At 50.4% G+C, this 27,021-nt stretch overlaps 2 protein-coding genes across 3 annotated transcripts in view; both read left to right on the top strand.

Annotated features, from left to right (window-relative positions):
* CADM3 (cell adhesion molecule 3) overlaps positions 1-5,655 on the top strand; it is a 31,027-nt gene extending 25,372 nt beyond the window's left edge. For both annotated transcript variants that reach the window (XM_032463958.1, XM_032463959.1), the window contains 2 exons: positions 2,425-2,550; positions 3,404-5,655. In XM_032463958.1, the coding sequence (XP_032319849.1) occupies positions 2,425-2,550; positions 3,404-3,522 (245 nt within the window). In that variant the 3' untranslated portion in view covers positions 3,523-5,655. The remainder of the gene's footprint in view (positions 1-2,424; positions 2,551-3,403) is intronic.
* Positions 5,656-7,262: 1,607 nt separating this feature from the next.
* Positions 7,263-8,926, top strand: ACKR1 (atypical chemokine receptor 1 (Duffy blood group)). Its single transcript, XM_014553825.2, has 2 exons — positions 7,263-7,476; positions 7,908-8,926. Exons 1-2 carry the CDS (start codon positions 7,456-7,458, stop codon positions 8,898-8,900), a joined length of 1,014 nt encoding a protein of 337 aa, XP_014409311.1. The 5' UTR covers positions 7,263-7,455; the 3' UTR covers positions 8,901-8,926.
* Positions 8,927-27,021: the final 18,095 nt, after the last annotated feature.

Genomic DNA, 27,021 nt, shown 5'->3' with positions numbered 1-27,021 from the left:
GTCAGGAAAACCAGTGGGAAGGTGGGCTCTCCATCTGCCTTTATGCAGCAGCAGGGACCTGATGACACCGTCCTCCCATCCCTGCGCTCCCCTGGCAACAAAGATCATGCTTCTTGGCTGGGGGGGGGGTGCCCAGAGCCGCTCAAGTGTGAGTGTAGGTGCATCTCCCCTACACCACGCTGCTCTCAGAGAGGCCTCTGCTGTGAGGAGCATGAGCTGCGTGCGGCTGTCCTTCCCTCCCCTGCCGACCTCGGGCACACTGTACCGAGTCCAGGGGGAAACAGATAAGTCGGTGCTATGCTGAGAGACAGTCAGACTTTTCCTCAGATGTCATATCTTCTAGAGGGACTAGGTGGTGCTCCTTCTCTGAAGTTCTTCCCAAAAGTGTGACCACAAAAGCCAGCTTCAGGAAATGTGACAGGCTAGGACAGAGGCCCCTTGATGGAGATTTGGGAGATTTTTTTGAAGACCCCTCCACCCCCCAACAGCAGTAGGGTCCTGCCAGAAAGCCTTCATAAGCCTTTTTTCAGAACAGGGGAAATGCATTGTCGGGGGAACATCAGAGGCTCCCTTACTTGGAATGCCCGTTAAAGCAGTGTGGGGATAGCAGCCAGGCCTCCCAGGGATAAGGGTTCAGAGATCTTGGGACCCGAGTATGTAGATGGGGTGATTCCAGCTCCAGGGGCAGAACTCAGCACGTGGGAACTGCCTCAGCACAACAAACAAAGTGTTGTCGGATGCCAGGAGCAGAGACAATGCGCTGAAGCCCGGCGTCTGCCCCGAGATCTCTCCAGACCAACTCTGACGGCGATTGGCAGTGACAGGAAGTTCCTGTGCCCTTGTGGTTGGTCTCTTGCTGGTCCCCCTGCCCTGGCAAGAAATCCGAGTCCTGTTTGGCTACATCTGCTCCCAGTGCTGACGCCTGGCGGTGGAATGAGTTACTGCATCTCCTTCCAAAACTAATCCTGAACACTGTTGACTCCCAACTGCCTGGAATGAAATTAAATGGAGCTCTACCTAGAGACAGCAATCTGGAACTGATGATCCCAGAGGTCATTTTGTCCATGGAAACCTATGCTTTTCTAGGGAATTCCCATTTCCATAGTCTCTGGGATAATTATCCAGGATTGATTTTTAATGTAGATATTATCCCGCATACTCCCTGGGGTGGGGGGCAGGGGAAGCAGTGAGTAACATCCCTCAGCTTCCTCCAGCTTACACCCTCACACCCACCCTTCATGGCATAGACACCCCTGGGACCAGCCCCTCCCTCCCAAGCAGGGCATAAAAACCAGAGCATAAATATGGTTTTCAAATAAGGCAGAGACAGGCAAGGAACTACAAAACTGGCCCAGTCAAGCCTGAGGAGACATAAGGTAAGAAAGACAAAATGTATAAGGAGTCAATGAGGCATCAAGACTCAAGCTGAGTCTATAAAATAAAAGAAAAACAGTAGCTCGCCCATGGGTGGGGGAGTTTTAACGACAGCTTGTATAATTTTGGACACATTGGAACTGTGTCTTGGGCCTGTGCACTGTCTCCTGAGATCTGTGGGACTCTGACTCCAGCTGGCTCTCCTTGGCATGTCTGGCCAAGTCTGCTCAGGGATCTGTCCTCTCTAGATGCTCCTGTGGAAGATGGATTCTCTGTATCCAGTGGCAGAGACCTTGCTTCATGGGAGGAAGCAGTTCAATTTTGCTCTTCCCACAAATCTCTGGATGGTGGGGAAGTGAAGACAGAGTCCCAGGCCTCTCTGATGAGACGTGCTAGAGGATGGGGTCCTGCTGGAACTCTAAACTCCCCTGCCAAGAAGGAACATTGTTCTTTATACAGCAAGTCACAGTCCATCGTCTTTTGTAAGGTGCTCTCAAAGTGCCTAATTCCTGGCTCCATCAGTTTTTCACTGCTTCCCAATCTGGTATCTGATATATGATATTGGGGCTGTGAGTCAATAGGCTGCAAAGTCCCCTAGAAAGGACAGCTCAGGATATCAAGCAGACAGGAGGTAAGAGGGCATGGGGAATCAGGAAGGAATACTTTGATAACCTTGAAATTAAAAGAAAGAGATAAAGGAGACACACAGAGAGAGAATAAAAACAAGAGATGATTTAGATGTTAAAGTGATGATCTTTGACCAAGGTCAAGCTTCACGTCCACAGATTCAACTTAAAAGGTTATATGTGAGCAGATTTATCTTGTCATTCATGAATACTCAAAGAAAAATAACAATTACTATGTTCTAGACACCATGTAGGAAACTAGGTACAAAGTAAGACACATCCCCTTTGCTGAGTGATGCCACTCCCTTCTCCGGATGTTAGTCCATGTTCTCTGCTAAGTAAGAGTATCTGTGACCAGGTGAGAAATGCTGTAAGATAAAGGTTCTTCCCAGATCTGACTGTGTGCCTCCCTGCCTCCCTCCAGACCCCAGTCCGGTGCCTTCATCCTCCAGCACCTACCACGCCATCATTGGTGGGATCGTGGCTTTCATCGTCTTCCTCCTGCTCATCCTGCTCATCTTCCTCGGCCACTACTTGATCCGGCACAAAGGTCAGAGGCACGAGGGAAGCGGCAGGAGAACTCAGGAGGAGTGGGCAGGGAGATGAGTCAGGGGCAGCCAGGTAGGAGCTGGCTGCATGCAGGAAGCAACTTCGGAGACGCAGTTGGCCCCTCGGAGTGTTTGAGGCAGAAAGAACGCAGCCAACCCCGGGATAACGGAGCACCACCAACCCCACAGTAGAGCCTGATCACTTGCTGATCATCCAGGTCACATCAAACCTTCCCACTCAGTCGGCTGCTGCTCCCATGCAGCTCAGCCTCGGGGTCTCCTGCTGTAAGACCCAACTGCCACTGCCGAAACTCCTCATCTCCTCCCAGCCCTTCCTGCACTTCCTTCCTCCCTGTGCAGCCTCATGGCTTTTGTCCCTCGATCTCCTTGCTCCTGGTCCCCATACCATCTCTTTCCTGTTTCTCCTCTCCAACATCCCTGCCATCTCTCCCTCCCTCGGGTGCTGCCTCTAGGCAGCAGGACTCCATGGACTGGCCACAGGTGAGCCAGATCTTAACTGCGTTGTCATGGAGCTGACGTAGCAGTTTCCTCATCACCCCCTCAGGGCACACACGTGCATCCACACGTACACACACCCAGATACACACATATGCACCATTTTTTTTCTGCCTGTATTATAGATGAGATTCCAGTTAAAGGCAGGATTCATTCATTCCTTGGGGTGTGGTCAGGTGAGGGATGTTGGCAGCAAGAGGCAAATTAACACAGGTGGGGGGGAAGAAAGCTCTAGAAAAATTACAGAAGCAAGGTGTGGGTGTCTGGGAAAGTGGGCGGAGGGGGTGGCTTCAGAGGTTTGGAAACTGCTCCTGAAAGAAGGGGCCTCTCTCTCCCCAGGAACCTACCTTACACACGAGGCGAAAGGCTCCGACGACGCTCCAGATGCGGACACAGCCATCATCAACGCAGAAGGCGGGCAGTCGGGCGGCGACGACAAGAAGGAATATTTCATCTAGGGGCACCCCCCCCCAGGGACCCCATGGGGACTGCTGGGGCCATCACCAACCGGACTTGTACAGAGCGACCGCAGGGCCGCCCCTCCCGCTTGCTCCCCAGCCCCCCCCACCCCCCTGTACAGAATGTCTGCTTTGGGTGCGGTTTTGTACTCGGTTTGGAATGGGGAGGGAGGAGGGCGGGGGGGAGGGAGGGTTGCCCTCAGCCCTTTCCGTGGCTTCTCTGCGTTTGGGTTATTATTATTTTTGTAACAATCCCAAATCAAATCCGTCTCCAGGCTGGAGGGGCAGGGGGCCCTGGGGTGAGGAAAGCAAAAAAACAAAAAACAAAAAACAAAACAAACAACCCAGGGTGTTAGGAGGAGAACGAGGAGAGGGTAAGGGCAGGAAAGGAGCAGGGCTGGTTTGGGGGGTGGGGGGCTCTCCCCAGCCCTCCACCCTCCGCGGCAGAGCTTCTTCCCGGGCTTCCCAGGAATGGGGAGGTGGTGAGCAGGAGCGGCAGGTGGCTTTCCTCTGTCAGTCGCACGCCCTGAGTGGTGGACAGAGGAGCAGGTATCACCGTGACACCCCTCCCCCACCACGACGGGTAAGGAGTGAATGGAGGTCCCCGCGGCCACGAGACCTGCAGATGGCCTGTTGCCACGCAGGGGCTCAGGGCTTCCATGTGCGGAGGACCCGGGTGCCTGCAGGAAGGGTGGACTTGGACAAGAAGGATGGTAGAGATGGCCCTGTCCCCCCCCCCCCTACAGTGAGTGGAACCATCCTGGGGGGAACAGCAGAGCAAGGCTGCCCCTCCAGGCTCTCTCTGTGGGAGAAGCTCTGCTCTGGGGCCTGAACTGATTCTGCTCCCCGCGCCGAGGGGCCCCTCGCTCTCACCCAGCCCCGGACTGTTGCACGGCAACCACTCCTCTCCTGGCATTGCTCAGCAACTTCTCCTCCCTGTTTTGTGCTGCCCTGTGCCCCTTCCTGTTCCCGAAGCCATCCCTCAGTCCTCCCTACCTCCCTCAGCAGCCAGGCAGACACAACAACAAAAATACTAAAAGGAGCTTCGCTGCACTGAGCTGTTTCCTGCCCAGACGAAGGGAATAACGTGTGTGGATGCGTGTGCGCGCGCGCGTGTGTCTGCGCATGTGTGTGAGTGTGTGAGAGGCAGAGGGGGTCCTGGGCAGGTGGGCGGGCTGTGGGGCATGTGAAGAAGGGCTTTGGGAGCCGAGGCTTCCTAGGCAGGCTTTGCACCTCACCTGGGATGTGGCTCCACCCTGCTCTTTTCCATGTCAGCCCCAGTGCCCATCTGTCATGCAGAAAGCAGTCCCAGGGTGTGTTTCTGCTCCGTTGTCCATCTCGTCTCTCCCTCAAGCAACCCCTGCCTCCACATCCCTTCTCAGAGCCATGAGTCAGTGCCACAGCCTCTGCTATGCATCCCTCAGGCCTCTCCCTGGCGCTGACCCTGGAATGACCACTGTCACTTCTTTTGCCCATAGTCTGTACCCAGTGCGTTGAGGGCTGGGAATGCAACCTGTCTCCTTCCCTTCTCCGCCCCTCCTTTGGATTTTCTGTCTTCCTTCCTGCCGGAGCTGGTTGCCGTGGAGACGAGGCCGCTCACCCTCCCCATCCAGCTGCCCCGCCTCAGACCCGGGGTGCCCCTTGGCCCCCCCTCACCCTCCTCCAGCATGTCCTCCCTGCTCGGACAACCCAGGGGCACGCAGAATGGGGGCTGCTGTCTCCAGCAGGTCTGCCCACCCCCTTCCGTTCAGGTAATGCCGTTGTGAATCTTCCAGCCGCAGGTGAGGGCCCCAGGCACCGCAGGCAGCCCCTCACCTAAGCCAGGGCCCCCTCCTCTTCCCGCAGCAAGGCAGCCTAGGGCCTCGGGCCTTATCGGCTCCCTGTCTCCCAGCACTTGCTTTTGGGAAAATGACTTTTCCTCTTTGAGCTGAACCACTCTGTCCATATTACACAGAAGCCATATTTGTACGGGGGGGGCGGGGGGAGAGGGGCCGTTGTGCTGTGTGTGTCTGTCTGTGGGGGTGGGGTGGGGAAGGGAGCAGGGAGGGCACCGTGTATCTTTATAATCTTTCTAACTCTCCTGTGCTAATCTCAGAGGGGCCACCCTCAATATATCTGGATTATCCGTGTCTTTCAGCTGCCTCCTTCTTGCTGCTCTGGCTCCTGTTGGGGTGCATGTACGTAGGGGCTGTTCTGCTGGTGCCACCGCACCTGGCGCCTCCAGGGGTGGTGTGTGCGCTGCCATGCCGCGCGCCCCAGGGCACTCCTGGATGGAAAAATTATAACTCTCCAAGGGAGAGAAATGCATTCATCCCCTTTGGACAGGTCCTTGCTTTCCAGAGTGTTTGGGTTGGGGCATCTAATGGCTCCCCACTGCCCTCTGCCAGGCTGTGCTGGAGATGACGGAGACGAAGGTGGAGACCTCCGAACACCACTCCGGGACCCCTTCAGCAGACCCCCAAACTCACTTTCTAGCCCCCCTCATGGTGAACCTGAAACTGGAGCTAGTGTCCTGGGAGAAACGGGGACCAGCTCTGCAAGGCAGTCACCCCTTTGCCCTTTGGCTTCCCTGCTCCACCTCCAGGCATCCTTCTGTGAGTGGGAAAGAGCCCTTGGCAGAACCAGCTACCACGTCCCATGCTTTCTTGGACAAATGAAACAGCGTCACCTAACCAGCCCTCTCTATCTCATTGTTCTGACTCGGACACTCCACAACCCACCCCTCTCAACGTCCAGGCTAGGTCTCCCCAAGTGGGGAAATCAAATGCAGAGTCAGGGTGGGTGAAGGCAGCGGGGGGAGGGGAAGGGACTACCAAAGAGCAGAGGCGATGGCTTTGGGGGATCCTCGCGCAGAGTCCGCGCCCTTTCTCCCTGCCCGCTGGAGAGACAGAGAAGTGCTCCCCCGGCACAAGGATCTTCACATCTTGCCACGACACCAGGCCAATGTTGCCTTTCCAGAGCCTTTATGTCCCCCAACAGAAATAAGAACAGAGATGACCTCATAGGCAACCGTTCCATGTTAAAATAGGCCGTCCTGTTGTCCCCCAGAGCCTGCTTTAACTTGTCACATTACGTGTTCTGCTGGGTAACAAGGTGCATCCACTGTGCCCATGGGGGGGGGGGGCTGGGCCAATGCCCAGTTGCTCCCTGAAGTAGCTTCATTGTGCAGTCTTGACAGTTGCCCCCAGCCCTCCCTTCTCTCACACCCAGACCCAGAGATATCAGGACACACACTCAGACACCTGCCTGAAAGCCAGCACCCAGATAGGCTCCACATGATGCACAACACGGCCGAGCACAGATGAGTAAGTAGTCTTGCACCCAGACTGATACACAGAGAGCGCTCGCCTGCACACATACCACTCAGGTTGTCAGCAGCCCAGGCTCCAGCCACAGGCAGCACTGACACCCCCTCCCACCAACACATCGCTTTTGAACTACCTTTCCTTGGAGCAAGTTCAAGGTGGTGGAGAAGCAGTGAGAGTCATCGGCTGCCCTTTCCCTCCAACTTCCCAGCACGTCTCTTATCTCTGTCTCAGACTTCACCTCTGGCCCCCTCTTCCTTCCTTGTGCTTGAAGAATCCCTTCTTGCTGGAAAAAACCCCCTGGCTTTCCAGCCTCCTTTTCCACCTTCGGGAAAATACCCGCTTTCTGGTCCCCACCTTTTTCCTTTCCCGAAGTGCAGGTCCCTAGCAGCAGAATCCAACCTCAAAACAGGAAGCCCCGGGACAGTGCCCCCCGGGGTCCCGAGGCTCAGACAGGCAGTGGGTGTGAGGTAAAGACTTCCTGAATGCTGCCCCCCTCCACCGCCTGCCCTGTGACCCTGCCCAGAGCCGGTGGCCTTCATTAGTCCCTGGCACTTATCTTGCAACCACAGCCACTGACAGACCGATCCCAGCCCTTCTCTCCGCCTGCCCTGAGCCCAGCAGTGTCATGGGGAACTGTCTGCACCCGGTGAGTGTCGGCTGAGCCCACAGCTGCTACCTCTGGTGGTGGTGCCCCCTACCACCCCTTGTGTCTGCCCTCGGGTCTGTCCACTCCTCTCTGTATCTCCTCATCACTTACCCCCTCCCTCGTTACCCCTTCTCCCCTTCTGACTCCAGCCTCCTAGGTCCCCCATTATTTGCCTCCTCATTTGTCAGTTCCACCTGGACCCCCGACCTTGCCCCACTCCCCTAGTCCTGTCTGCTGCCCTCCCCCATCTTCCACGACACCTTGCTTCTCCTGAGTCGCCCTGCCTTGTCCGCCCCCGATCCCCACTGCAGCCAGTGCTTCCAGCCCCCACTTCCCCTCTGTTCTCCTCTCCCCGCCTCATGCCCCCAGTTCCCAGAACACTCGTCAGTGGGGTACGTAACCAGATGCTCTGATTGCCCTTTGTCCTCCAGGCGCCAAATGAGAACCCTACCACACTGGTCTTTGATGAGGAGATGCTGGAGATGAATGTGTCCTACAGTTGGGACTATAACCTCTCCGACTTGGAAGCCGCTGCCCCCTGCCACTCGTGTACCCTGCTGGACCACTCCTCGCTGCCTTTCTTCATCCTTGCCAGTGTCCTGGGCATCCTGGCAGGTGGGGCTGTCCTCTACGCGCTTCTCAGACCTCTGTTCCACTGGCAGCTCTACTGGGACCGAGCTGTCCTGGTACAGGTGGCTGTGGGCAGTGTTCTCTTCAGCATCATGGTACCCATCCAGGCCCCGGGGCTGAGTGGGGCCTTCATCACCTCCCTGTGCCACGTGGCCCACTTGGTGTCATACGGCTCAGCCTTTGCCCAAGCTCTGCTGATCGGATGCCACGCCTGCCTGGGCCCCAAACTGGATGCCAGCCAGATCCCAGGCCTCAGGCTGGGGCTCCCTGTGGGACTTTGGGGAGCGGCCGCCCTACTGTCACTGCCAGTCACGCTGGCCAGCGACACTTCCCAGGGACTCTGCACCCTGACGTTCAGCGGGGAATGGGGGGTTTTGAGGCACATAAATGCTGCGGCCTGTTTCGCCCTCTTCAGCTTGTTGCCACTGGGTTTGTTGGGAGCCAAGGGACTGAAGAAGGTGCTAGGCAGGGGGCCGTGTCCCTGGGTTGACATCCTGTGGGCCTGGTTCATTTTCTGGTGGCTGCAGGGGCTGATTCTGGGATTGGACTCCCTAGTGCGGTCCAAGGCCTTGGTGCTGTCAGCATGTCTAGCCCAGCAGGCCCTGGATGTGCTGCTGGACCTGGCGAAAGCCCTGACAATGTTGCATTGCGTGGCTACGCCCCTGCTCCTAGCCCGGCTCTGCTACCAGGCCACTCACTCTGCCTCACCCACCCTGCCTCTCTCGGCCAGACAGCCTTCTCATCTGGATGCCCTTGGAGGCAAATCCAAGCTCTCTTCCCACCTGTCAAGCTGAATTAAAGTCGATGCTCTTTTTATGAAGTTGGTGGTTTCTTACTTTGTCTGGGGATGCAGAGGAGATGGAGGAGAGTGGCGGGAGAGACCTTGCACGCCAGTCTCTCCTGCCAGTCTGCTCTCTAGCTGGCGTGGGGAGAAAGTGATGCCGTGCAAACGCCCTCGGGGCGCACAGATGTTCTCTTGAGGTGTGAGGTTCCTGCCATCTCTAGGAGGAAGAGTGAGCAGGGGGACCAGACCATGGGGAGGGCAGCTAAACCTGAAAGGACTAGGAGAGATGGCTTAGCAATTAAAGAGAGGAGAGAAGCTGCCACAGAGAGCAAACGAAATCGGAAAAGAAATCAGAGCGAGAACAGAAATGAGTGAACATGAGCCCAGAGCAGGACTCCTGCTCCCTGCCCGGCCTGCCTAGCCTCCCTCTCTGCCTTCCATCTCCCTGACGCCTGTTGGCTTTGCTTAGAGATAGAGCAGGCAGGGAGCAAGCATCCGAGGGGGGCTTACTTAGTCCAGGGAAACATATCAGGATCACTCGAAAGCCACTTCTCGGGAGTCATCTCTCCGAGGTTTGTTCCTCAGCATAGTCCTAATCCGCGTGTGTGCGCGTGCACACCCGTGTGTGTATCTGTCTCAATCTGTTAGAACCCGTATCCACGTTAGAGGCAGGCGTGTGATAACCGATGCCTGCGTGTGTCCTGGCCTCTCCCTCCACCTCCTTCAGCTCTTCATCCTTGTTCCCAGGATATGGAGTCAGGATTGATAACTCACTCTTTACCCAAATAAACTTTCTTTACCCCGGTTTCTGTATCTCGTCTTTTCTGCATAGGATGAGTAGAGGGAACAAAAAGCCAAGAAGTTGTGAAGCGTAAGATACTTAATGGGGAAGGGCCTGATCAGGGTCACTTTCTGCTTGGAATCCCCCCCAATTTCCCTTTGAAGCACCTGCAGCCCTCAGAAGAAACCGTTTCTTCCCCACACAAATTACCCTTCCACTTTCCACACTGTACCCCTTTGCCCCAGGAATCTCCTTCCCAAATACCACTCTGCTTAGTCATGACCGTGGGGGCTTTTTCTCAGCCCCCCACACAGCCAAGTTCAGGTGATGACTGGAAGGATGATGAATAATCCCCTCTTCATAAGGGGAACAACTTCCACTGGCACCAACAAATCACCCACCACCCAAGATACCCACAAAAATGAGTTTCTTCCTCCAACCCAGGTGAAACCTGGGGAAGCTTGAGAGGGTACCTTACATCTGTCTGAATCCAGACTTGGTCTTTCCATTTTTCAAAGATGTGCTACACTTGGATTCCCCCTAAACAATTTCTGCTTGACTCTTTGGGCTTGGAGATAAACAGGAGAGTGCAGGAGAGGAGCAGAGACGAGGTAGAGCATCCTAGGCAGCTGATGTGAAAGGCTCGGGGAGTTTTCCTGGGTGGGTGCAGTGACAAATCCGTTAAATCCCCTCCACCTCCTGTCCCTTAGCAACCACCACATTAGCTGCTGATTGGTGCACCCTAAATTGAAAGGCGGGATTTAGGGACCAATTGAGACACGGGAGACATTCTGAAACAGACAGGAAGGGAAAGAAAATGAAGAAAAAAAAATAGATAATTTACAAGCCTAAATTATGCTAAGGTCTCCAACCACAGTTCATGAACGTGTCCCAGTGTTTTCTTTTTTTTCTCATCCCCTTCCCAGCCTATTCTCAGAATTTCCCCTCCAGCCCCTGACCACTTTCTCAGTCCTTCAGGCATTGCCCAACTCCCTTCAAGCTACTGGATTCAGAGGCTGACCTAGTTAAGGGGGAGAAGGGGGCATTTTCAACTTGCTGAATCTTCCAGTGTCAGCCTGATGCAATGGAGGCTTCATTAAAGACCCCCAGGGTGGTCTTATCTGCCCCACAACCCCACACCTCCAGATAGAAATCCCTCCTCGCTCAGTCCCGTTGGAGAGACCCCCATGCAGCTCTGTGGCTTGTCACATCTCTCACAAAGGAAAGGCAGAGGCAGAAGCCTGCAGCTGATAAGAGGTCTGGATGGGCTGGCGACGCCTCCCCACGGTTATCTCCTCCCCCTTCCATCCCTGCTGCCTTGCCCAGGCCTCTCAGGGGCTGGCCTTTTCCTCTGTTATCTGCACTGCATTCGGATAGTTCTTCTGTAAGTCTAACCCTGACCTCAGTCATTTCTTTAAGGCTTTCCTGGGGGTCCTGTTACCCCAGTCCGTTTAACCCATTGCATGCCACTGACCACTCCAAAACTGGTCTGAACCTGCCGTCTTTCCTGCAGCCCTCCAGGAATACAAATCCCATTTCCTTAGAACCCTTAAGAATTTAATCTTGGGGGATGGCAGGGACTTTAGCTGTGTATGAGTTATTGGGCCTCCTGGCTAAAGAAAAAAAATCCTCTCTGAAATATGATGGCCAGGGAACAGGCTCTTGGGAACACACCACGCCCTGGGGAGGGTCAGTCTGCATGGCTTCTTTACGGAAAGAGATTTATTTCTTAAGGGAAGATTGAAGACCACGTTGACTCCCAGAGTTTATTTCAAGCTGGGGCCCCGCCCAGAGGATTTAGGAAGCAAATACCAGGTGCTTACGCCCTTCTCTCTACCCCTATTTCCCTAAATCCCCAGCCCCATCATCACCTTCTTCCAGAAACCACCCTCGGAGGAATTCTGATTGAAAACTTCCCTGGGATTTCAAACTTAATTCATCGCCAACTCTAATTGCCAGGGATTTGCATGAAAACCATCGTATGCTATCTAATTATTCTGACAACAGCAGCCCGCCGTCTGGGCACAAGGAGAATCGCGGTTTTAATTAACAATAATGCACCTTGCAGACGAATGTGACTGTTTAGATTAATTAACAAGTCCAAGTCCTTCCAAGTCATCTCTGCACATCTTCCAGGTGATTTGGGCCGGAGCCGGTGGGGCATGCAGGGGGTGGGGGAGTTTAGAAATCAACTCAGCCAAAAAGCATGTCGGTTTTCATCTTTCTTAGAACTATTTGGTGACTGGAGGAGACAATCTTCAGGAGAAAGAGATTCTTGAAAAAAATTGACAGGGGGTTTGGGGGCATAGTTTTAGGAGATTTCAGACATGTTTATGTCACACTCAGACTTTCAGAAACCTTTGACACATTTGTATAAATGGGAGGAAGGCGTCTTTGTAATTTTCAAATCCCTCTAATTTGCTGTCCCGTCATCTGCAACCTTGGTGTCTTGCATGAGAATTTCCTATAGTCCCAACACTGCCCTCTCTCTCTACATTTTTGGTCCATTCCTACCACATTCGGGGGGCACTTCAAGTTGCTCACTCCCTACGATTTCACAGATAATGTCCCAAATTCCACTTTTACCTCCTCCAGGCTTACTGTTTGTACTGTTTTTCTAAGTGGTTCCCTGAGTCCTGGAAGAGTACTCTGTGTGTGACTCCCAGTTGCATTTTTCTGAAGGGCCTGGGCTTCCCCTTCTTCCTTCACATCAGATATTATTAATGTTTGGGGTGGAGGGTGGATCGCAGGTCTCTTGGAAAATCTGTTGAAAGTTATGAAGTCCGTCTTCAGGAAAATATAGTATTACACCCCAAATGCGGCACTCAGTTTTCCCCTGCTGCACCTAGAGCCAAGTTCACATGCTGTCCCGCTGCCTGACAGCTCTTCCATCAGTCTCCTCCTTGCTCTCTAAGCTGGGAGCCCAATGGCCTAGGGGACTTTCTGTTCTTTGAGTGGGCAAATCCCGTTTCCACTCCAAGAGTCTTTGCAGTTGAAATCTCTTCTGCCTGGAACGCTCTTTACGTGATTGACACTGTCTCATCCCTGAGATCTCCGTGCACACATCATCTCCTCCAAGAATGACCTTCCCTGACATCCACTGGGATGTAGCCCCTGGTCACCCCAGGCACCCAATGATCCCCCATCAATTCACCTGGGATGCTTCCAGCGTCCCACGTAGCACACATTGAAATTGTCATGTTTCTTCATTTGTTTGCTTACCAGCTCATTGCTAACCTACCCTCCTTCCCACCATTAGCAGGCAAGCACCAGGAATGCAGGAATGTCTCCTCTTTTGTGAGTGGACTGTAGTCAGAGCTCAGTCAACATGTGTTAAGTATGTGAATCAGTTTCATATGAGGAAAGTGTGGTGTCCACCCTGGAGGGTTTCCAGGCCCATGGGGAAGAGGAACAAGGAAACAAAGAATTAGCACAGGAGAACTGCCAGAAACCAGATCTCCGCAGCTAATGTCCTCCAGGTCACCTCTCCCAGGCTGTGCAAGTGTTCGGGGGTTGAAAAGCCTAAAGGACCATCAGTGCACAGTTTCTGGCCTGAGAGCCTGTCTTCTGAGTCAACTTTCGGGTGGCTGGGGCTGGGGGACTTCATCACAGGTCCCGAGTCACAGAGTCACACGTCGGAGGAGCAGCACGTTCTTTTGTTTGGAACAAAACTGCAGGCTTCGGACAGCCAGGGAGAGCTGGGAAGGGCTGTCATTCTTCATCTTTACTGAGGACAAGTGAGTCCCAGGGGACTCCCTGAGAGCTCTAGGAGACAGTCTTCCATTGGCTCAGAACTAAATCTGGAGTCCAGCCACCTTCTTGGATTTCATGACACTCGGCCAGAGAGCCCACACCCTTTTTGGGCCTAAAAGTCATTTCCGTTTCCCTGTTGCCTTTATTTTTCTTCTCCATCCCCCTTCCTCCTCTGCAGTTCCAGTTTAGTGCCCCTGCCTCCAGCCCTTCCTGAACTCTGAACTCTGGTTCCTTCTTTCATGGGTCTGGCCTCTGTAGCCAGAATTCAGCATTTGACTCTGCAGTTCTGCGTACTTGGTCAGGTTAACCCTTGAAGGCACTTAGAGGTATGTAACTTATTTTATTTAAAGTACATGTAATGGGGAGAGGGTATATCTCAGTGGTAGAGCATGTGCTTAGCATGCCCGAGGTCCTGGGTTCAATCCCCAGTGCTTCCATTAAAATAACTAAGTAAATAAAGCTAATTACCTCCCCCAACCCAAAAATAAAAACAAAAACAAAGCAGAACACCAAAGAAACCCCAGAAACAAAAAAACATTTTTTTAAGAACTTATTGAGTGCTTTTTAGTAAGTTCAAGACACTGTGAGAGGCTCCAGAAGACACAGAAATGAATCAGACACAATTCTGGATTCAGCATGTCTCTGGACTCATCCACTCCCCTCCTGTCCCCTTCCTTCCTTGGTTCTCAGTAATTCCCAGCCCTCTCCCTGATAACCCTAAACATACATGGATCCCAGGACACACAGAAAATCCGCAAGGTCCTCAGTGCAGGCCTCTGTTTCACAGCTACAGACCCTTAGCCCCCTGTCAGTGGGGGGTTCTATCTCACTGTCACGTCCAGGAATGTTCTTTATGTACAGATACAGGGAAGGTACAAGAATAGAGGGCATTTTCCCTGCATCCTCTCACAAGGTGGGTGTGGTAGATTCTGGAAGCCAGTGCAACGAAGGCCAATTACCCAAAAGAAAGGGAAAGGGTGTGGAGCATTGGAGAAGAAGGCTATTTACAAGTCAGCTGGCCCTTTTCTGTCTGTGACCTGAGAAAGTAGTGAGGAAGAAGTGGACAGTCTCTACCATCAGCCTGGAAACTTCCAAAAACATGACCATGTCTCTCCTCTGCAGCCACCCCTGCAGGCCCCTGGCTCACTTCACATTCTTGACTGATCGGCAGAGGGAGACCCATGGAAACCTCTAGGAATGTGACAGGAGTGAGTTGGAGGGAAGGTCTCTGGGACAGAAAAAAATTGCAGAAGTTAAACAAAGTTTAAGAGTGAATGCAAAATCTGTTTTTTTTGTTTTTTTTTTTTTAAATCAATTGCACAAAAACAGGATGGAAGAGGCCTGGCTCAACAGACATTCTTACAGGAAAAAAAAAAAAAAAGACTTAGAGGTTTCACTTGGCCACAGGCTAAAGATGATTCAATAGTGTGTGTAGCAGCCAAAAAGCTAATGCAGACTTGCGCTGCATTAAGAGACGCAGTGCAAAGGACGGGGGAGGGCACTGCCCAACCCTCTCCTGCCCTGGACAGGCCATTTTTGGAATAGAGGGCTCAGCTCTGGGTTCCACATGTTGGAAGGGCCACTAACAGATCCAAGCTCTTAACAGCAGGGTGGCCAAAAATGATGACCATTCTAAAGACCATGCCTCATCTACGAGGAGGGGCTGACGGAGATGGGGTGGGTGCGGGTGGAACACTGGCACTGGAAAAATGTTGAAAATAGAAGCTGTCTTTGTATAACTGGATAGTTGTGAAAGGAGCATTAGATGTGTGTGGCTGTCGCTTTGGAACTAGAAACACAGGATGGGAAGAAATAAGAGACATGGATTTTGACTGAATGTTAGGAAGGGCTTTGCACAACAGGATTGCAGATTACAGGGATGGGATGTGGCATTCTTGATAGTGTAAAAAGATCTCTCACACGCACACATACGGTGTGGTCTAAGCTGCTCTGTGTTCTTGTTTTACAGTGGCGAGCATATCATGGGAAGGCCTTGCCCTTGCAGAGTTTAGAGACAAGTAAGAGAGGCAGAGGTTAGACACTCAACACACAGATAAGTTACAAATGCTGTTACAAGAGAAGAGAGCTGGCGCCGTGGAAGAGTATATAAGAGGATAGAACCGATTTGAGTTCACAGTTACAGAAAGGACTCAAGCTGGGGCTGGACAGTTACAAATCATCAAAACGTAGTACATGGATATCCCACGCTTTGGGACAGAGCCAGGACCAGTCCAGCAGCTTTTCCTCAAATTGGCAGTGCATCAGAATCACCTGGGGGGAGGTTTCCCTTGACTCAATTCAAGATATTCTGAATCAGAATATTTGGGGCTCGAAGGCTCAGAAAACCCTAGGATAACAGGTTAAATGAAACAGCTGGACTGAAAATGCATATTCTTTGATTCTGGTGTCTGGGTTCCACTTGTGATGATTTTAATCTCCTTGCTTGGACCCTCGAATTAAAGTCCTCTGGTTCAGAGCTGGGGATGCTCTGGTCTCTCCCAGGCCTGGTTTGTAGAACAATGAACATTCTTAGCCAGATATGCGCCTGACCTGAATTTTTCCAGGAGATGGGTACCATTACAGGCACCAACTGCTGCAGAAAAATTGTAGCTGGTGCCTGGGGTCCCTCTAGTGGTCAGAAGCTATCACTTCAGCTCCACGTCTCTCCAGTCCCACGAGGGGCCAGAGATTTATTTGCTGATACAGGCTCTAGGAAGACAAAGGGGCCCTATGAGAAGGAAGCAGAGAAGCCTAAATACATATTTTAGAAAGTTATTCGCTAGAATTAACGTTAAGAAATAGAAGCGGTAGGGGGAGGGTATAGCTCAGTGGTACAGCGTGTGCTTAGCATGCACAACGTCCTGGGTTCAAGCCCCAGTACCTCCATTAAAATAAATAAATAAATAAACCCAATTACCCACCCCAGCCCCCCACAAAACAAACAAACAGAAAGAAAAAGAAGTGATAAAATTAAGGAATTGCTTATCAAATTCCCCTTGCCCCTTGCCATGTCTTGGATGATCTCAATTTAGATAATTTTTTTGGTGTGTATATATATATATATATACACATTGTGTGTGTGTTGTGTTGTGTGTGTATTTATTTATTTACTTTATTGACATATAGTCAGTTTACAATGTTTTGTCAAGACAACTTTTTAAAATCAGAGTTGACAATTCCCCAGGACACCTGGCCATCAACTAGGAACTCCGAGGGTCATTTCCATGCCCCAGGAAAATACAAAATGTATGAGAAATGGGTGTTTGGATAGAGCATTGGGTTGAGTTGGGAGACATGGATCATGGCATTCTGAAATATGTCACTTACTAGCTTTGTAAACTTTAGTTTCCTCCCTTGAGAGGAAGCAGGGAATGATACCTGCGCTGCCCGGCTTACAGATATGACATAGAGATTAAACAAACTGACAGATGTGGAAGCTGTAAGATGAGTTACAGTGAGGAGGAAAACACACGACAATTAGCATTGAAGAGCCTGCCCTGCAGGCAATTGGGAAGACGTCCATTGCTGTCTGGGCCATTCCACCAAAAATGGAAGCTTTTACAAACATGATAGTCCACCAGAAGGTGCTGGACTGCTGGGACCTACCCCTCTGCCTCTGACCTTCTGTCTCCACTCAGCCCTGTGACCAAAGGGCTGACAGAATCTGAGACAGTTTAACAGAAAGGTCCCAGGAAGCGTTCCTTTAAAAGAGATGCTGGAGGTGATGGCGGTGGTGATAATGGGGGATGCTGCTGGTATCTTGCTGACATTTGGGCTGGCTTTTGCTGCATTACAGTCTTATTCAGGGTCGAGCACAAAATGTTCTTGGACAGCCAAAAAGCAGCGATATCCCTGCAATGCTGTGTATGGCACCTGACCTTGGCCTGGGGACCCTAAATGACCACATTCCGGCTCTCCTCACGTGTTCGGTCCCCTGGAACAGGGCCTTCCTTTGGAGGTGCCTGACAGTGGGAGGGTGGCGTAGTGGGGGAGCAGCTCCTGAGCTTCCCCCAGCTCTTCAGGATCGATTAAGTCTACATATTCTCCACCCTTGCCACTCAGAGTGTGGGCATAGGACCACAATATGGGCGTGATCCAGGAGCCTGTAGTGAATACAGACGCTCAGACTCCACCCGGAGCTGCTGCTGGATAAGAAACTGCACCTTGACAAGATCCCAGGTGATCTGTTTGCTCAGGGAAGTCTGGGAAGCACACGTGCACTTCGTTGGCTATTCACCCTGGGTTCCATTTTCATCCAGTGTCCCCCAGCCACCACCACACTCCCGGCAGATGGAGGCCCTGGCTCCCCTTCCCTTCTCCAGTCCCCCTGCCTTTCAGAGTCCACCTCAAAGTTCAGAGATTACCATGGGTCAGGGGCAGGCCCTGCACACACTTAGTTCCCATGCTTTAGGCAAAGAGAGAGAAACACCACATCCCGGTTCCTTCTCATGCGCCCTCTGCCTCAAAAGTGTAGACCTTCTGCAAATCTTGTCCCGAATGGCACAGGTCTGAGGGCTGTGGGGCAACGGAGAACACATTTTTCTTCTTTTCTTTTCTCCTCTAGCTCTGGGTGAGGGGGATCTCTAGGAAGGGGGACTGTAGGAGACAGTCACTAAGTCAGGCTAGTGGTTAAGAGCAGGGTAGGAAGTGACTGAGTATCTAAGGGTTGCCGAGGAGCTGGCTAACAGCCACAGGACGGAAAATTATCACTCCCTCTAGGTAGTGGGTCGGGGGGAAGCCGGGCAGAGTCACATCATACACAGGGGCAGGCAGATCCACTCACACACGTCCACACATCATCTCCCCGTCCTAGATGCTGTGTCTGGGCACCTTGTCCTTGAGGCAGAGACCATGCTGCCCTACCCTCACTGGCCAGGCCTGGTCTGCATCCGGTGGCACAGACCTTCCCCCAGCAGGCAGTCCCAGATCTCCTATGTGATCTGAGTGAGTGGGGTGGGAGGGGGTGGGGAGGCAAGATTGGGAAGGGATGGTGGTGGGAAGGCCTCATAGTCCAGTCCTTGGTACCCAAGCACACTCCGCCCATTCCCAAAATGATGGATCTTGGAAATCTTTCTCTCATTGGTAAACATTGCTGTCACCCTGGTTCCTCTTTTAAGGTAGAAATTCCTCTAAGAGGGGCAATGAATTAAGTAACAGACACTAAGCATGTTAATTTATCAGAAATGGTGCTGCAAGCAGGGTCAAGGGAAACGAGAAAAGCGGGCAGCTGAGAAGGAACAAAGCGTCAGGTGGGAGGAGGAGTGGAGGTGGGGGAGCCCAGAGATAGGCTCTCCCAGCCTCACAGTTGTGCTGAGGAGCAGCTCTGTTCCACGGTGTAGGATGCTGGCTGGGGTCATGCAGATCTAGCTTCCTGGGGCAAGCGGAGGAACTAGCTTCGCCAGCCTCCTGACTGGGCCCATCACCCTGGAGCAAAGCCAAGCCTCAGCGGGGCACCTGCAGGCCCCCTTAGCGAAGTTCCTCCAGCCTGCCTCTTTAGCCTTGCCAATCATGCTGAGTTCCAGGCATGATGCGTGTCCCCCCAAAAGCAAACCTCCTCCTCTCAGGCCTCTGCGCCTTTGCACGGGGTGGCCCTATTGGAGTGAAAAGTTCTCCGCTCGTCTCCCTTGGTCAATGCCTAAACTTGTTCTTCAAAACTTGGCTCAGGTGCCCCTTGCCTATGACCATCCTCCATCTCCTCGTAGGCTGTGTTGGTGAGTTAGGTGCACCTGCTCTGTGCTCCCAAAGCATCTTGGGCACGAAAGTTACCACTCTCTGTTATTCAGCCTCTGTCGCTGTGTGTTGCTACCACTGGACTAGGTGTCTTTAAGGACAGAGTCTATGTCTTCCTTATGTTTCAATTTCTATAACCTAGCCCTGTACTGGATATAAAGTATGCATTTTAAATGTCTGTTATGGGTCTTAATGCATGTATGGAGGGCAGAAATTAAGTACCAAAAGGGGAAAATGTGGCCCTCTAATCAGAAATTATGCAATTTGTCCAAGTATAAATTGTTAGGAACCAGAAAAATCTAGGATTTGAACCCAGGTCTGTGTTTCAGAACGACTTCGACTGTAAAAAGCTGCTCGTTCCTCTCTTGCATCCAGCTGGTGGTGAGTCATCACAGCACAGTCCTGTTGCTATATTTTCCATCAGAGACTCCAGACATTCAGATCTGACCTTCTGGGGGGGACCTCACAGTGAGTTAAGTTCAGCCTTTTCTTTTTCTAGCTGATGATTGAGGCTCAGGGGTGTGGAAGTTTCCCGGTTTATTGTGGTTCCAAGAGCAATATGATAATGTCATCATGTCGTCATCTCATGGTCTGGGCCAGGGTGCGACGGGAGGGGCTGGGGACAAGGAAGGGGACACAGAACACAAAGCCCACCTTCTCCAGATCAGATCACGTTGAATCAAAGAATCTATATTGATTGATCATAAGCTAAGTACCCTAGCCCCCTTCCCAAATCCCAGCTATGAGAAAAAGGTGGTCTGGAGGACAAAGGATATGTTTCACCAGCCCCTCCTGCCCACCAACCCAAAGGGAGAATTGGACAGAATCCATCATTTAGAGCCCACTTCCTTCTGGCCTCACCACAAGGGGCCACATCCAGATGGAGAAAATAGTTATGAGGGCCTTGTATTTGCATACATTTGCATATATTTGCATATCCACACAAGAACATGTAGTTCATTCCCAGGCAATTTTCAAGTAAATGTGATTATTGCCACCTTCAGGTTGTCATGGATAGATTCTGCTCTTCTCACTTTCCTTCTCACCCGCCTACAGTCCCTGAGCCCTGACACTGGAGGAGTGTGTACAGGGGTTGTGGGAAGGGCAGTGCTTACAGGGGGACAGGGGCACCCAGCACCGGCGTAGTGGCGGAGAGAGGGGCAGCTCTGGCAGCTCCGGTGGCCTCACCTGAGCCCCTGTCCTCAAGACACGCCGGTGGAGGCTGCTCAGTCACCCCTGCTGCGCTCACGCTGAGCAAACGACGGTGCTGCTCGGATGCTCCTGGCAGGTTATGCGCGTCTCACTGTTGCGGCGGCAGTGCGCTACAGCAAAACCCTGCCCGCACACAGGACGGTGGGCACGTGACGAACATCCTATGAGTATAAACTGTGAGGTCAACCACCAGGCTCTCAGTCCCTTTAGAACTTTTCCCCCTTGACCGTATGATTCCACATCCTCTCACCTTTCCTCCTAGAACCAGCCTTTCCCCTCTTTGGCTCACGGTGGGTTCTACCCAACAGCCTTTTGATGGCACAGAGGCTCAGAATGACCCAGAGGGGAGCCTATTTGGTCTTTCAGGCTGTAAGGCGGGCAGCAGGTGCAGCCTGCGGAACCCAGGAAATAAAGGAGCGGGTCCTTGCAGTTCCCCCTGGCACGGAGGGGAGAGTCTGAGAAGCAACAGGACATGAAGGCTTCTCTTCTTTGGGTTGTTAAGTCTGAACAAAGACTCTCCTTGCTGGTGATTCCTGTGAATTTGAATACTCAGATAGCATATAAGTTAAACGAGAGAACTATTTTACCAATTTCATAGCGTCCACATTCTCCTATAGGAATTTGCTGATGAACTAGTCAACAGATATCTTCTGTGTGCCTCAGTGAGCCCTGAGCTGATACACACCAGGCACTGAATAAATATTTGCTAATTTTGTTGAATGCGGTAGAGATGCTGCACTTAACTTCAGTCGTGGGATTCAGAAATTAAAAATGTACAGACTGCCATCTAGGAACTTAGAGGCCATGAAGGTTCTTGAAATATTTGATTAGTATTTAATGATAAAAAGTGTGGACTGCTGTCATTGAGCACAGACATCAGAACTGAATTCCAGCTGTGTGACCTGGGATAAGTCATACAACTTCTCCGCATTGGTCCCCACTGAAAGTGGACTAGCATTTGCCTATCACATAGGGTCATTTGGAGGATTAAACTGGCTGACATGGAAAGAACTTCACACATTACTTGGCACTGAGAAAGCTTTCAAGATGTTTGCTGAAAGATAAGAAAGCCATAATTAGGTACCCAAATGTATGATTTAAAGTGGTACAATTCTTAGAATTAGAAAGAACCTGAAAAACCTTCTTATCCAATGTTTCACAAATAATGGTCTGTGGACCGTTGCCAGTTTGTGACAAATTTTTTTACCAGTCTACAGCAAAATGTAAAAACAAAAAGGCAATGGAGTAGCAGACTCCTCTTCCCTCGGTGTTCAGTTTCCTTTTTTAACGAGCTGATAAAAGGCAGGTAGGAAGAGTGTTAATTATTAGTATTGTTGTTGTTGTTGTTGTTTTGTTCATGAAATTGAAGTCTGAGGACCACGATGGTATCAGACCAAACTCCAATCAGTATCATAATCTTACAAATCCATCTCGGGGCTCCATTTGAACACGTCCAGGGTCAGGGTGCCATCCTGCTGGGAAATTCCTTCCCCTTTAGACCCCAGGAGGAGCTAACAGGACAAATCTAACCCCTCTTCTACACAACTGTCCCTCAGATGGTTGAAGACAGCAAGCACGGGGGAGCCTGGGATCCTGTGCGGCACCTTTGGTGTAAACTCAGTTCCAGGTCTGCGAGCATGTTGGTTTCCTCCTCTATCCTAAAAAGGCGAGGAGCACCCACTGCTGAAGAATATTGTGGGGACCAAGGAAGATAACTCATGTGCAAGCACTTTGTGAACGGTGGCGTGTAAATGTTACATCTGCAGTCACAGGGGGGCCCCATTTCCACCAGGAGCTCTCCATACGGCACAGCATTCAATCTTTTTTTTTTTTTAATTGAAGTAGAGTCAATTTACAATGTTATATCAATTTCTGGTGTTCAGCAACATGTTTCAGTCATACATATACATACATACATATATTCGTTTTCATAATCTTTTTCATTATAGGTTACTACAAGACATTGAATATAGTTCCCTGTGCTCTACAGTGGAAACTTCTTGTTTTATCTATTTTATATATAGTAGTTAGTATCTGCAAATCTCAAACTCCCAATTTATCCCTTCCCACCCCCCTTTCCTCCTGGTAGCCATAAGTTTGTTTTCTATGTCTGTGAGTCTGTTTCTGTTCTGTAAATAAGTGCATTTGTGTCTTTTTTTTTTTTTTTTAGATTCCACATAAACATCCACACTCTACCATCAGCCTTGCCTCCTCTGGACATGGATGGAAGGGTCGATGAATGCGTCCCACAGAATAGTACACCCAGAACTGAGCATCATCTAGTCAACTGTATGGAGTGAAATGAGACAAAAAGCTGGCCTGGATGGTCGTTAGGGCCCTGGGTTCCATGACTCTCACCCCTTTACTCTTCCTGACCCGGGCACCCTGTGTGCAGTCACAGCACGGAGGGGTCCTGTTTCCTTTCTGGCCAGCTAAAATCCCAGAATCCCAGGACAGCTACTATTTTGGAGCAATAAGAAACGTTTTCCTTTCTACTTTGGCTTCGATATTACAACAATGTTTAATCTACTTTTTCCAAAAAAAAAATCCTCCCTTTGGAGCGAATGGTAACAAAATGAGTTTAATAGGACTGCCTTTCCTTTGACATCAGTTTCCATTTTTGTCTCCTCCATTAAGACCCTTTATTTTCTTCTTCTTCTTCCTGTTACCTGGAATATCCCCTTTAAAAGCCACATGGACTTACCATTTTGGCAAAGACCTACGCATTCTGCTCCTGAACCTGCCACACTGTGGCCTGGGAAGGGCTGTAAAGTAGATGGAAGTAGAACACAGAGGTTAGGAGTGCTGACTCTGGAGTCAGCTTGCTTGGAGTCAAATCCCAACTCTGCTGCCTCTTGGTTTTTTTTTGACCTTGGGTTGGTAACTTCATCACTTTGTTTCCTAGATCCTTCCTCTGTTAAAACAAGATCAATTTCACACCTGCTTCATAACGTTCTTCTGAGGAATCAACGAGTTAATGTATGTAAGGGGCTGAGAATAGTACCTGGCACACAGCAAATCCTCGGTAAATACCAAGCATGAATATTATTACTGTCCTATCAGACCCTGTGAACCTTTGGATTTGTGGTGCGTGATGCTTTCCTCCTTACATCTTTTGTGCAGGGCTTTATTCAATCTGAGCTCATCAAAGAACTCTTTATGAAGCCCCATGGGTTTTGTTAGCTGCCTTCTCCCTTTTTTATCAGGATGACTCATGGTTATTTTATTCGAATTTCATTTCTTAGAAGTGCCCATCCCATTAGAGACTGGAGCTCCATTATTATTTTGCATCATGGGTTGCAAGATTATAATCCTTTGCTCTGAACTTTTAGAAATCTGCTCTCCTGGTGTCTGGGGGTACACTGATCTGAGTATTTTAACTAATTTATTCATGCATTGTCTGTTTTCCAAAAGGAATTAAGTTAGTTGCTGTATCTTATTATAGTAAGAGGCTACCCTACCATTTATTATTAGTTTTCAGAAATGCCATAGTAGGGGGTGGGTATCACTTGGTGGTAGAGCACATGCTTAGCATGCACAAGGTCCTGGGTTCAATCCCCAGTACCTCCATTAAAAAATAAATAGATAAGTAAATAAATATTGAAAAGAAAAAAAAAAAAAAAAAGGAAATACCATAGTCACTTTTGTCCCAGTTTCCTATAACATACACATCGTTATCCAGGTCTCCCTTCCTGGTCATAAGTAAGTCCTGAGCAGCACTTCCCCTTCATCGCTTTTTCTACCTACTGAGAGATTAAGTTGTCAGCAAAGCAAGGCAAGAATTCATCAGATGTTCTGCATGAGACCTCCAGCAGATGTCCTGCTAGTTGAAGTCCCTCATCACCACTAGATCTTGCTTCTCTGCCAATTTTTGCAATTCGGGGAGAAGAGATTAGAAAGATATCTATATGCCAATTGCACAAGCGCCTACCTCATGTCCTGTGTAAGAATGAAAGTTCCCGGAAGACTCCATATTTTAAACACCCTTCATGCATTCCTAAGACTCTGCTAGATTTTTTTTTTTTTTTTCACATCAGCTTTCTCTAGGCTTTAGGATTTTTCCTCAACATGGAGCTGCTTGGGAAGAAGTGTCTGTTAAACATCCCTTTGGTATCTGACTCTGTGCTTGGTGGGTCAGGGCACTTACCGCCCCTGCACAAAGCTTGTATCTCACCCAGAACCCTGTGAAGAATGTGAAACACCAGGGCTCCTGGGGGACTTCTTATCACAGGCCTCAGACCGATGCTGAATCATCACAGCTGGCCGTTCGGCTGATCTGATGGTTGTTGGTTAGCTAAATACATTTCTGTGTGTCTCCATCTGCACAGTAATTCTTCATCCACCCCGCACACCAGGTAAATATTATTATTCATAGCAGTAATAATGAATGTTCGTTGGATGTAAGTTCCTTGAGGGCAGGGGCCAGCTCTCTGATTCACTCCAGATAGCAAAGGAGGTCAGTGAAACAACAACAATCATTACTGAGCATCCACCATGTGTCAGACACTGCTGACAGGCTGAAGAATACAAAGATGAGTAAGACATAGCTCCTGTTCTCGGAAACTCGTAGGCACAGTGGAGATAGGCATATAAACAGATCATCGCGACACAGGGTGATAGATGCAGTGAGAGACAGATTGCTCCGCCTATTATGGGACACAGAGGAGAGGCACCCATACCGGCTGGGGGGAGTGGAGAAAATTCTGCTTGTTAGAGTAGCTTCCGGTGAGCGGTGATGTTGACCTAAGTCTAAAAGCTTAGCCAAATGCCCTGTGGTAAATAAGTGTCACCATTTCTTTCTAACTAGGGATATTTTGACACAAAATAAACCCCTTTTGCCCTCACGGGGAAAATAATAAACCTTTGGATTTAAAGACTAGACAGGAGAAATCACCAGGTAGCCATAGGATGGCCCGGAGCATAGCCTTCTATTTTTAAGAAAATGTACGGGCCCTGATAGGCCATCAGCCCTGTCATGTAAAGAGGGTGGAATCATCCCTTGTTGGAAGGGCTGAGGGAAGAAGTGAGAAGACCTGAGAAGGACCTGAGAGAGCAGCGCCAGGGTCCTCGGTGCTTGAGAGAGCAGCTGAAAGGGCCAGGGCGCGGGGCCGGGAGCGGGCAGGGCTGGTGGGCGCCACGGCAGGCTGCCTGCAAGTACTGTCTGCACTAGAGGGCCACTCCAGCGGTGTCAGAGGGGACAGTCCTCCCACAAGGGGAGCTGGCCAGGCCACATCTGGACCTCTGCCCACTCTCGTCCGGGGACTCAGGGTCACTGCGTGCAACCTGGTCTCTGCCTCAGAGATGCCACCCACAGCTCTGCAGTCGGTGCAATGGATCCAGCAACACCCAGGCGTCCCAGATTTGACTCACCCAAGCAATGCTCTTGGAAACTTCAAACCTTTAGAAACTCTGGTCACGTAATAAGTTGGTGGGAGGATTGTTTTGAATTTTCTTCTACCACACTCCACTGGGTAAGGAGCTCAAGAACCTGTACTCAGTGGATGGACTGAAGCAACCGGGAGACGGAGTGAAAGGGATACCTCTGTTACCTAAGGACAGATAGGGACTACAGCCAGGTGAGACGAGTGGGGAGGGAGGATCCCAGCAAGAGGGAGGACGTGAGCTGGTGCAGGGAGGAGCACCATCGTGGTCTGAGCAGAGCATGGCAAGCAGGTGTGTATTACCGCAGCACCACGTTGCGGGGCAGGGAGTGACAGGAGTGGTGGGGAGGAGCTAGACCTTGGAGAACTTTGTGCAACAAGTTAGGGAGCGTGTGCTTTATCCTGTAGGCAGTGTGGACTCAGGACAAGAGTTTGAGCAGAGAAATGAGATGCTCTGGTTTGTTGTTCAGATATTGTAGACAAGTCACTTTGGAGGGTGTACAGAAAGCTGTTATAATCAGCCAGAGAAGAGAGAAGATGGCCTGAACCAGGAAAGTGATGGTAGAGATGGAGAGAAGGGGATGGCTCTGAGGAATATGGAGGCAGTAAAATCAGCAGGACACGACAGGAAAGAAGGCAGAGGAAGGAGATGGAGCTGTCAAGGATGATGTCTGGGTCTGTAGTTTGGGTGAAAAGGCAGTGTCTGCCACATAATAGGTGTTTGATAAATATTGATATAAATACAGTTCACTGTCATGATGATTGCCTTTTCTATCATTAGTACTGAGTGTTACTGAAATGGACACTTAATAGGAAGTCAGGAGATTCAGATTCTGGTTTCAGTTCCCTCGCTGTGTGATCCTGAGAAAGTCATATTGTATCTTCCATAAAATGAAAGGGTTTGACCAGATGCATTCTGAAGTCCTTTCCATCTTTGACTTTGCTGGCAAAATATCATGGAGCAATGTTGAAAACAGACCATAATTTATGACAATGTTTCCATGGGTAAATGTCGTCCAAATTTCCAACAACTAACTTAAAATGAATTTTTGGAGGAGCTTCTCATTTAAGCACTGCCGGTACTCTCATATCATTTCCTTGTTTCTCCCTCAGGTATAATTTCTTCATGAAGATAAGTCTTGCCTGTCCAAAACATTTTAAGAGACTATGACATATGTTTTGGATCCCCTATAATATCTGATACAGTGCCAGGTACGTTCTCACCATTCAAAATTGACCTGAGCTGAATTAAATTGTGTCTCTCAATAGGGGTT

The sequence above is a fragment of the Camelus ferus genome, chromosome 21 (genome assembly GCF_009834535.1).
Source record: "Camelus ferus isolate YT-003-E chromosome 21, BCGSAC_Cfer_1.0, whole genome shotgun sequence".
NCBI classification, from domain to species: Eukaryota; Metazoa; Chordata; class Mammalia; order Artiodactyla; family Camelidae; genus Camelus; species Camelus ferus.
Note: the sequence above shows the minus strand (reverse complement) of the source record. Positions and strands in the feature narration are given on the sequence as shown.